Source organism: Trichechus manatus, unplaced genomic scaffold (genome assembly GCF_000243295.1).
Source record: "Trichechus manatus latirostris isolate Lorelei unplaced genomic scaffold, TriManLat1.0 scaffold00265, whole genome shotgun sequence".
NCBI lineage: Eukaryota > Metazoa > Chordata > Mammalia > Sirenia > Trichechidae > Trichechus > Trichechus manatus.
This window is the reverse complement of record NW_004444201.1, coordinates 1,872,640-1,884,194: the sequence shown is the minus strand read 5'-3', so window position 1 is coordinate 1,884,194 and position 11,555 is coordinate 1,872,640. Positions and strand designations below refer to the sequence as shown.

At 38.6% G+C, this 11,555-nt stretch overlaps 1 protein-coding gene across 9 annotated transcripts in view; it reads left to right on the top strand.

Annotated features, from left to right (window-relative positions):
* CCSER2 (coiled-coil serine rich protein 2) overlaps nucleotides 1–11,555 on the top strand; it is a 285,551-nt gene that overhangs the window by 197,430 nt on the left and 76,566 nt on the right. For 8 of the 9 annotated variants that reach the window (XR_002822873.1, XM_023724846.1, XM_023724847.1 and 5 more), the window contains one exon: nucleotides 5,213–5,296. Coding sequence is in view for 8 of the 9 variants with exons in the window: in XM_023724846.1 (XP_023580614.1) it covers nucleotides 5,213–5,296 (84 nt within the window). In the remaining variant the exon portion in view is untranslated. Of the gene's footprint in view, nucleotides 1–5,212; nucleotides 5,307–11,555 lie in introns of all 9 variants that reach the window. The other variant, XM_023724852.1, reaches the window with a different exon arrangement.

Below are 11,555 nucleotides of genomic sequence, written 5' to 3'. Positions count from 1 at the left end.
CAGATAACATTGACCAGTGGCACAGAATTGAGAACCCAGATGTAAATCCATCCACCTATGGTCACCTGATTTTTGACAAGGGCCCAAAGTCCATCAAATGGGAAAAAGACAGTCTTTTTAACAAATGGTGCTGGCAAAACTGGATATCCATCTGCAAAAAAGTGAAACAGGGCCCATACCTCACACCATATGCAAAAACTAATTCAAAATGGATCAAAGACCAAAATATAAAGCCAAAAACTATAAAGTTCATAGGAGAAAAAATAGGATCAACACTAGAGGCCCTGATGCACGGCATTAACAGAGTTACAAACCATAACCAACAACATACACAATAAGCTAGATTACTGGGATCTTCTAAAAATTAAACACTTATGCTCATCAGAAGACTTGACCAAAGGAGTAAAAAGAGAACCTATAGAGTGGGTAAAAATTTTTGGGCATTACAAGTCAGACAGAGGTGTAATCTCTAAAATCTACGAGAAAATCCAGCACCTCTACAACAAAAAGACAATCCAGTTAAAAAATGGGCAAAGGAAATGAACAGACACTTCACTAAAGAAGACATTTAAGCAGCCAACAGACACATGAGTTAATGCTCAGGATCACTAGCCATTAGAGAAATGCAAATTAAAACCACAGTGAGAAAACCTCTCACCCTGGCATTACTGGCACAAATCAAAAACACTGGAAATAACAAATGTTGGAGAGGCTGTGGGGAGACTGGAACTCTTATGCACTGCTTCTGGGAATGCAAAATGATACAACCATTTTGGAAAACAATATGGTACTTCCTTAGAAAGCTAGAAATAATATGATCCGGCAATCGCACTCCTAGGAATATATCCTAGGGAAATAAGAGCCGTCACACGAATAGACATATGCACACCCATGTTCATTACAGCAGTGTTCACAATAGCAAAAAGATGGAAACAGCCTAGGTGGCCATCAACAGGTGAATGGGTAAACTATGGTACATACACACAGTGGAGTAGTATGCAACAGTAAAGAACAATGATGAATCTGTGAAGCATCTCATAACATGGATGAAACTGGAGGACATTATGCTGAATGAAGTTAATCACAAAAGAATTGTATGAGACCTCTACTGTAAAAACTCATGTAAAGGTTTACACACATAAAGAAACGATCTTTGTTGGTTACGAGGGATTGGGGGTGGGGGTGGGGAGAAAAATAAATAGACAATAGATAAGTGGTAACTTTGGTGAAGGGTAAGACAGTACACAATACTGCAGAAGCCAGCACAACTTGTACAAGGAAGGGTCATGGAAGCTCCATAGACACATCAAAACTCCCTGAGGGACTGAATTGCTGGATGGAGGGCTGTGGAGACCATGGTCTCAGGGAACATCTAGCTCAATTGGCATAACATAGTTTATAAAGATAATGTTCTACATTCTACCTGAGTGAGTAGCGTCTGGGGTCATAAAAGCCTGTGAGCAGTCATCTAAGATACAAGATACTCCACTGGTCTCATCTCTGCGGGAGCAAGGGGGAATGAAGAGAACAGGATACAAGGAAAAGATTAGTCCAAAGAACTAATGGACCACAGCTACTACGGCCTCAACCAGACTGAGTCTAGTACAGCTCGATGGTGCCTGGGTACCACCACTGAGTGCTCTGACTGGGATCACAACAGAGGGTCCTGGACAGAACAGGAGAAGCATGTAGAACAAAATTCTAACTCACAAAAAAAGACCAGATTTACTGGCCTGATAGAGACTGGAGAAACCCCGAGAGTATGGCCCCTGGACACCCTTTCAGCTCAGAGGTGAAGTTACTCCTGAGGTTCACTGTTCAGTGGGGAATTGGACAGCCCCATTAAAAAAAAAAAAAAACAAAAAAAGCAAAAACGGGACTGAGGCACAGCAGTCCAGGAACAAGGACTAGAAGGCAGGAGGGGACAAGAAACCTGGGGAACCCAAGGTTGAGAAGGGTCAGTGTTGACATTTGGTGGGGTCGTAATCATTGTCATAAGGCAATGTGTGTACTAACTTTTTATTGAGAAAGTATTTGTTCTGTAAACCTTCATCTAAGGTACAAAAAATAAAAAAATTATGTGAGATCAAATTGACAACAGCAACTCAAAAGGTTTGATGGGAAGCCTAGGGGCCAGTGAGTTGAAGATAATGGTGATGGAATAATTTGGAAAAGGATAGTGAGAATAGCAGCACAACTGGAAGAATGTAATAGATGTCACTGAACTGTATACGTAGAAATTTCTGAAATGCTTTGTCTTTGGCTATGTATATTTTCACCAAAAAAACAAAAAAGCTTTTCCAAGGTCGAGAAGGGAGTGTTGACATGTCATGGGCTTGTTAACCAATGTCATAAAACAATATGTGTACTGATTGTTTAATGAGAAACTATTTGTTCTGTAAACCTTCACCTAAAGTACAATTTAAAAAATCACTTGGGGATCTTGTTAAAATGTAGATTCTGGTTCAGTATATCTGGGTTGGAAATGCAAGTTCTCAGCACTGGTTTGAACTAGAACAAACCGGTTGGAAACTCTAGTGTGTATGCCTTTTTAAAAGGAAAAAAAACAGTCTTTCCTCTTCCTCTACTTCCTTTGCTAGGACTCCTCTTGTGTTTGTGTTGTGGCTTATCTGAAACACAAGGCAGCTTTGTTGACATCACTGATGATGCTTGTTAGCAGGGTGGTTCAATGCAGCCAACCCTTTTTGTTAGTCACTCAGAGTAGCCGTGTCCATTTCAGCTGCCCTGGAACTCATAGGAAGATCCCAGTTTTTGCAAACTCATGGGAGAACCACCTGGGTAAGACTGAATTTGTTATAGGATTCTCCAACAAGTTTTCATGTGGCAAAGTTAAAATATTAGAACAAAAGCTTACCTTGATGCTGTGTCAGAAAAGAAGGAAACTCTTCCTTGATCTGTTATCTCTTTGAAGAAAAAAGTAGAAGATAGTTTGCTGATAATAGTCCTCTAATGCTCTCAGAATAGAGGAGGGTTCATTCACCTTTCTCAATTTTTAGTAACATGAATACAAATAACATTAATAAGTTTAAAACTAACCAGAACCCATAGAAATGACGAAGACACCTTACTCAGTAAAGCAACCCAGAATATCAGTTAACTGCTATTGAATTAATTTTTTGTGCAGTGATGTAATTTTATGTATTGTTTCTGCATCTGTGTATTTATTAAATATTTTTATGCAGTATCCCAAAATCAAACCCACTGCCATCGAGTCGATTCCGACTCTTAGTGACCCTATAGGACGGAGTAGAACTGCCCCATAGGGTTTCCAAGGCTGTAAATATTTACGGAAGCAGACTGCTACATCTTTATCCCCCGGAGTGGCTGGTGGGTTCAAACCACCATCCTTTTGGTTAGCAGCTGAGCACTTTAACCACTGTAGCACCAGGGCTCCTTTATATAGTATGCTTAGCGCAATATCCAGCACATAGTAAGTGTTCACTAAATGTTCGCTCCTTATTACGCGTGCTATGAAGCAGGAACATTGCACGTATGTGGCTATTTCTTCAGTGTTCTTTAAAAAGGGGATACTTTTTGTCCATTTTATGAGGCTTTTTCCCCCCTCTGATACTTAAGGAAGCTTTTCTTAAAATGTTTCCTAATTTTGGCCAGGACACTTTTCATCTTAGTTAAGGTTTAATAGAGGGTACTACCATTGGTTGGAAACGCTGGTGGTGTAGTGGTTAAGAGCCATGGCTGCTAACCAAAAGGTCAGAGTTTGAATCTGCCAGGCACTCCTTGGAAACCCCATGGGGCAGTTCTGCTCTGTCCTATGCGTTTGCTATGAGTTGGAATCAACTCGATGGCCATAGGTTTGGTTTGGTTTGGTACCATTGGTTAGTGTTAAACTTTTTGGGAAGGGATATAATTTTAATTGATACAGTGGGAGATTATGTTTGTGATTTGTAAGCTCTTATGCTTTGATGGAAATAATAGCTTTGCCCCTTCACATTCCGAATCTAGACTGTTTTTAAAAAAAAGTATTTTTTATGGTTTTTAGGTTTAGCAATAAGTTAAACATTAATAACTCCTAGCTATTTTGAGCTATCCTATAAATTCTATTTAGAATAATTTTTTCAGTTTTCAAAAATATTGGTTTGTTATGTGGGGCTTTTAAAGTATGAATTTATTTTCTTCAATAGTTATAGGTCTACTCAGATTACCTATTTCATCTTGGGTGAGTTTTGATAGTGGTTCCTAGGGAATTTGTCTGTTTCATCTAAGTTGTCAAATTTGTGTGCATAGAATTATTATTATTGCTTTTAACGTCTGAGGGGTCTTTGTTGATATCCCTGCTTTTATTCTTGATATGTGTCCTCTGTGTCCTGATACGTGTCCTGATTTGTTCTCTTTGTATCATTTGTTCTTTCTCATTTTTGCTACAGGTTAGCAGTTTTCAAAGAACCTGTTTTTTGTTTCATGCGTTTCTCTCTATTTTTTATTTTATTTTTCAGTTTCATTTGATTTCAAGTTCATTGGATTCTTCTCTTTATTATTTTCTTCTTTCTGTTTATTCTGGATTTATTTTGCGCCCATTATTGATTTGACACCTTTATTCTTTTCTAATACAATATAAATTTCCCTCTAAGAACTGCTTTAGTTTCATATTCCAATTTTGATATGTCAAAATATTTTCTAATTTACCTATGACCCATGGATCATTTAAAAAACAAACAAACAATTAACAGTTGCCATCAAGTCGACTACAACTCCTGGCAACCCCATGTGTGTCAGGGTACAACTGTGGGCCATAGGATTTTCAGTGGCTAATTTTTCTGAAGCAAATCACCAGGCATTTCGTCTGAGGTGGCTCTGGGTGGACTAACTTTTTAGGTTAGCGAGAGCACGTTAACCTTTTGCACCACCCGGGGACTCTTGCGGATCTTTTAGAAATGTGTGTTTTTATTTGCCAAGTATTTGGAGATGATTTTCCTGTTAATCATTTCTACTGAAATTTCACTATGTTCAGAAAGCGTGCTTTGTGTATTTTTAAATCTTACAAACTGAGCTTCTCAAATCTCTAGGTTTATAATCTTTTTTTTTTTAAACCAGTGCATAGAGAAGAAATGGAGAGTTCTAAAATCTTATTTTCCATTTGTTCTTTTCAGTGCTAGCATTTGGTTTGGATGAACTCAGGTAGAACTGAATGTCTCCAGTTATTAATCTCTTGTGTTTTACTTCTTTCTGACAGCATGACGGAAGTGGTTCATTGCATGACATTCAACTGTCATTGCCATCTAGTCCGGAACCAGAAGACAGTGATCAGACATATAAGGTATGACTAGGTAATCATGTGGAATTTTTCATAATTCCTTTTTATTACTGAAACAATAAAGCATTAGGAATGAAAACGTAATAATATATTAAAGCTACACCTTTGCTGTCGTGATTTACTTTTAAAATGATATTCCCTTGTTGCTCTAATTTGGATTTCTTTTATCAGGATAATTTGTCCCTGTATTATTACTGGTGCAGAATTTTTTTTAAACTATTACAAATAACAGGTTTTGTAATATAACTACCAATAAAGATCAAAACTGAGAAGTTATTTCTCATGTATAATCTCAACTTTGAAGAAACATACTAAAAATAAGATTAATTTCTGTTGATCTTTATTTTCGTGTTTGAAAATACATTTATAGAATCCAGATGCATTTTAACAAGTGTTTGAAAGTATTTTTTATTGTTGTAAAAATATATACAACACATTTGCTAATTCAGTGTTTTACACATATACAATTTAGTGACACCAATTACATTAATCATGTTGTGCCAGCATCACCAATATCTGCTGCTGAATATTCCATCCCCATAAATAGAAACTCAGTGCTTCCTAAACATTGACTCTCCTACCCCTCCTCTTCTACCCCTGGTAACCAGTAATAAACTTTGGTCTCTATATATTTGCCTATTCTGGCTATTTCATGTGTGTGAGATCATAGAATATTTGTCCTTTCGTGACTGACATATTTCACTCAGCATAATGTTTTCAAGATTAATCCATGTTGTAGCATGTATTAAGACTTCATTTTGCTTTATGGCTGAGTAATATTCCATTGCATTTATATACCACATTTTGTTTATCCGTTCATCTGTTGATGCATATTTAGGTTGTTTCCACCTTCTGTTTATTGGGAGTAGTGCTGCAGTGAACATTGGTGTACATGTGCCTGTTTGTATGACTGTTTTCAAGTCTCTTTGGTATGTATACACTTAGGAGTAGAATTGCTGGATCATACGGTAGCTCTACGTTTAACTTTTTGAGAAACTGCCAAACTGTTGTCCACAGTGGCTGTACCATTTTGCATTCCTACCAGCAGTAGATAAAAGCTCCAATTTTTCCACATCCTTGTTGATGTTTGTTGTTTTCAGTTTTTTTTTTCTGTTTTAATCTTAGCCATACTAGTGGGTGAAGTGGTATCTCACTGTGGTTTTGATTTGCATCTTCCTCATGGCTAATGATGTTGAACATCTTTTCATGTGTTTGTTGAGCATTTCTGTATCTTCTTTGGTGAAATGTCTTTTGAAATTCTTTATATATTCTGGATATTTAGCCCTTATCCAGTATATGGTTCCCAGAAATTTTCTCCCAGTATGTTTGTTGTCTCTTCACTTTGTTGTTAAAATCTTTCGTTGAACAGAACTTTTTGATTTTGATGAAGTCCAGCTTATCTATTTTGTCCTTTGTTGCTAGTGCCTTCTCTGTTATATCTAAGAATCTGTTGTTAAAAATCAGATCCCAAAACCATACCTCTGTATTTTCTTCTAGGACTTTTATGGTTTTAATTCTACATTTAAGTTCTTATGATCCATTTTGAGTTAATTTTAATGTATGGTGTGAGATATGAATCCAGCATTTAGATAGATACCCAGTTGTCCCAGCACCATTTATTAAAGAGGCTATTTTCCCTCTTTGCATGGACTTAGCACCCTTGTTAAAAAATTAGTTGACTGTAGATGTATGGGCTTATTTCTGGCCTCTCAATTCTATTCCATTTGTCTATGTGTCTGTTGTTATGTAAGTATCAGACTGTTTTGATTACTGTAGCTTTATAGTATGCTTTGAAATAGGGAAGTGAATTCCTCCTGCTTTGTTCTTCTTCAAGATTCCTTTGGCTATTTGGGACCCCTTGAAATCCATATAAATTTGAGGATTGGTTTTTCCATTTCTGCAAAGAAGCCTGATGGAATTTATCAGGATTACTTTGAATCTGTAGAATACTTCAGGTAGTATTGACATCTTAACAATGTTAAGTCTTCCAGACCATGAGCATGGAATGTCTTCCCATTTATTTAGACCTTCTTTAATCTCTTTCAGTGGTGTTTTATAATTTTCATTGTGTAAGTCTTCCACATCCCTAGTTAAATTTATTTTTAGGTACAGTCACCCCTGGGTATCCACCGGGAATTGGTTCCAGGACCTTCTCCCCCACCCCCCATGGATACCAAAATCCACGGATGCTCAAGTCCCGTATATAAAATGGCATAGTATTTGCATACAACCTACTCATATCCTCTTGTATACTGCAGATAATCTGTAGATTACCTATAATACCTAATACAATGTAAGTGCTATGAAAATAGTTGTTTCATCACAATTGAAGACTTGATCTGGAAGGTAGCCTTTTTCTTCTATAAGTTTCTTGAGCTCTTTCGGGAGCGCTGATGCTGTCTAGGCATCCGATGATGCCAGTTCTCCCGTGATTTTTTAAGTTCTTGAGGCTGTGGCACTTTACACAGCTAGCCAGCTATCTTTTGCTAAACTCCTTCCTCTTGCTTTCCTCAACTCTCTCACACTTAACCTTTGAGGGATTGCTTTGACCACTTAATTGCTTTTTGGGAGCCATTTTTTCACAGAAACAAAGGGTCCACACAACACAAGTAGTGAACAAACGAGACGAGGCGAGCAGTGCTAAAACTGAGTGCTAGAGAGAGGGACTGAGGGTCTGTGAAATGTCAGGAGGCTACAGCAGGGTTTGCCTACACATCACTTCATTTGCATGGATTCGATGTTGTGCTCGGCATGCAGCAAATTAAAGTTTGCTTGTGGGAACTTTCGTTTTTCTCCCGCTCACCCTGGAATATTTTCGATCCATGGTTGGTTGAATCCATGAAGTGGAACCTGCAGATATGGAGGACCTACTGTATTTTATTCTCTTGGATGCTTCTATAAATGGAATTGTCGAAAGAATTTTTGTGTGTGCTCTAGGTGAAGGTTTACAAAGCAAATTAGTTTCTCATTAAACAATACACATAATGTTTTGTGACATTGATTGCCAAACCTGCGACATGTCAACACTCTCCCCTTCTTGACCTTGGGTTCCCCATTTCCATTGGTCCAGCTTTCCTATCCCCTCCTGTCTTCTTGTCCTTACCCCTGAGCTGGTGTTCCCATTTAGTCTCATATACATCGTTGAACTATATGTGATATTGTTTGTTTTATGGGCCTGTCTAAATTTTTGGCTGAAGGGGGAACCTCAGGAGTGACCTCAGTACTGAGTTAAAAGAGTGCCTGGGGGCTATACTCTAGGGGTTTCTCCAGTCTCTGTCAGACGAGTAAGGTCTTTTTTTGTGAGTTAGAATTTTGTTCTACATTTTTCTCCAGCTGTGTCCAGGACCATCTGTTGTGATCCTTGTCAGAGCAGGTGGTGGTGGTAGCCAGGCACCATCTAGTTGTGCCAGACTCAGTCTGGTGAGGCTGTGGTAGTTGTGGTCCATTAGTCCTTGGGACTAATCTTTCCCTTTTTAAAAATTAATTAATTAATTTTGTTCTTTCCCATACAAAAATTATGCATGCATTGTTATGTGACTCTAATTGCTCTCCCCATACTAATTACTCTCCCATACTAATTGCTCTCCTCCTTTCCACCCGATTCCCCACGTCCATTCAACCAGCTCCTAACCCTGTCTGCCTTCCCATCTCATCTCCAGACAGAAGCTGCCCATTTAGTCTTTTGTATCTGCTTGAGCTAAGAGGCACACTCCTCACGAGTATCACTTTATGTCCCACAGTGCAGTCCAATCCCTGTCTGAAGAGTTGGCCTCGGAAAGTGTTTTAGTTCTGGGCTGATAGAGAATCCAGGGGCCACGCTTTCCGGGGTTCCTCCAGTCTCAGTCAGACCATTAAGTCTAGTCTTCTTACTAGAATTTGAGTTCTGCACCACACCTTTCTCCTGCTTCATCTGGGACTCTCTGTTGTGTTTTGTGTCTGGGAGGTCATTGGTGGTAGCCAGGCAGCATCTAGTTCTTCTGGTCTCAGGCTGATGAGCTCTCTGGTTTATGTGGCCCTTTCTGTCTCTTGGGCTGCTACTTTCCTTGTGTCTTTGGTGTTCTTCATTCCCCTTTACTCCAGGTGGTTGGGACCAATTGATGCATCTTAGATGGCCGCTTGCAAGCTTTTAAGACCTCAGACGCCACTCACCAAAGTAAAATACAGAACATTTTCTTAATAAGCTTTGTTATGCCAGTTGACCTAGATGTCCCTGGAAAGCATAGTCCCCAGACCCCCGCCCCTGTTACGCTGTCTCTCAGAGTGTTTGATTGTATTCAGGAAACTTCTTAGCTTTCCTTAAGTCATTTGTGCTGACATCCCCTGTAGTGTGTGCTGCCCTTCCCTTCATCTGAGATAATTCTTGTCTACTGTCTAGTTAGTGAATAACCTTCTCCCTCCCTCCCCACACTCGTAACCATCAAAGAATGTTTTCTTCTGTGTTTAAACCTTTTCTTGAGTTCTTATAATAGTGGTTTTAAACAATATTTGTCCTTACTGTGACTGACTGAATTCACTCAGCCTAATGGTCTCCAGATTCCTTCATGTTCTAAGATGTTTCACAGTTTCACTGTTGTTCTTTATCATTGCATAGTACTCCATTGTGTGAATATACCATAATTTGTTTATCCATTCATCTGTTGATGGGCACCTAGGTTGTTTCCATCTTTTTGCTGTTGTGAACAGTGCTGCAGTGAACATGGGTGTGCATATATCTGTTCGTGTGACGGCTCTTATTTCTCTAAGATGTATTCCAAGGAGCAGGATAGTTGGATCGTATGGTACTTCTGTTTCTAGCTTTTTAAGGAAGCACCAAATCGATTTCCAAAGTGGTTTTGCCATTTAACATTCCCACCAACAGTGTATAAGTGTCCCAATCTCTCCACAACCTCTCCAGCATTTATTATTTTGTGTTTTTTGGATTAATGCTAGCCTTATTGGGGTGATATGATATCTCATTGTAGTTTTGATCTGCATTTCTCTAATGGCTAATGATCACGTGTTTGTTAGCCGCCTGAATGTCTTCTTTGGCGAAGTGCCTGTTCATATCCTTTGCCTGTTTTTTAATTGGGTTATTTGTCTTTTTGTTGTTGAGGTTTTGCAGTATCTTGTGGATTTTAGAGATTAGATGCTGGTGGGATTTGTCGTAGCCAAAACTTTTTTCCCAGTCTGTAGATTGTCTTTTGACTCTTTTGGTGCTTGTGCATTGTTACTTATGGTTCATATTGTGTTTATGCCATGTATTAGGCCTCCTAGCGCTGTCCCTATATTTTCTTCCATGATCTTTATCGTTTTTGATTTTATATTTAAGTCTTTGATCCATTTTGAGTTAGTTTTTGTGCATGGTGTGAGGTGTGGGTCTTCTTTAAGTGTTTTTGCAGGTGGATGTCCAGTTATGCCAGCACCGTTTGTTAAAAAGACTGTCTTTTCCCCAATTAACAGACTTTGGGCCTTTGTCAAATATCAGCTGTTCATAGGTGGATGAATTTATGTCTGGATTCTCAATTCTGTTCCACTGGCCTATGTATCTGTTGTTGTACAATACCAGGCTGTTTTGACTACTGTGGTGATATAATAGGTTCTAAAATCAGGTAGTGTGAGGCCTCCCACTTTTTTCTTCTTCTTGAATAATGCTTTACTTATTGGATGCCTCTTCCCTTTCCAAATGAAGTGGGTGATTTGTTTCTCCATCTCATTAAAAAATGCTGGAGGAATTTGGATCGGTATTGCATTCTATCTGTAAGTCGATTTAGGTTGAATTGACATTTTCACAATGTTGAGTCTACGTACCCATGAGCAAGGTATGTTTTTCCGCTTATGCAGGTCTCTTTCAGTTTCTTGCATTAGTGTCTTGTAGTTTTCTCTGTATTAGGTCTTTTACGTCTCTGGTTAGATTTAATCCTAAGTATTTTATCTTCTTGGGGGCTATTGTAAATGGTGTTAATTTGGTGATTTCCTCTTGGAGTTTCTATCTGTTGGTGTAGAGGAATGCAACTGACTTTTGTATGTTTATCTTGTATCCTGAAACTTTGCTGAAATGTTCTATTAGTTCTAGTAGTTATCTTGTGGATTCTTTGGGGTTTTCCGTGCATAAGAGCATATCATCTGCAAATAAAGATACTTTGACTTCTTCCTTACCAATTTGGATGCCCTTTATTTCTTTTTCTAGCCTAATTGCTCTGGCTAGGATCTCCAGCACAATGTTGAATAAGAGTGGTGATAGAGGGCATCCTTGTCTGGTTCCTGTTCTCAAGGGGAATGCTTT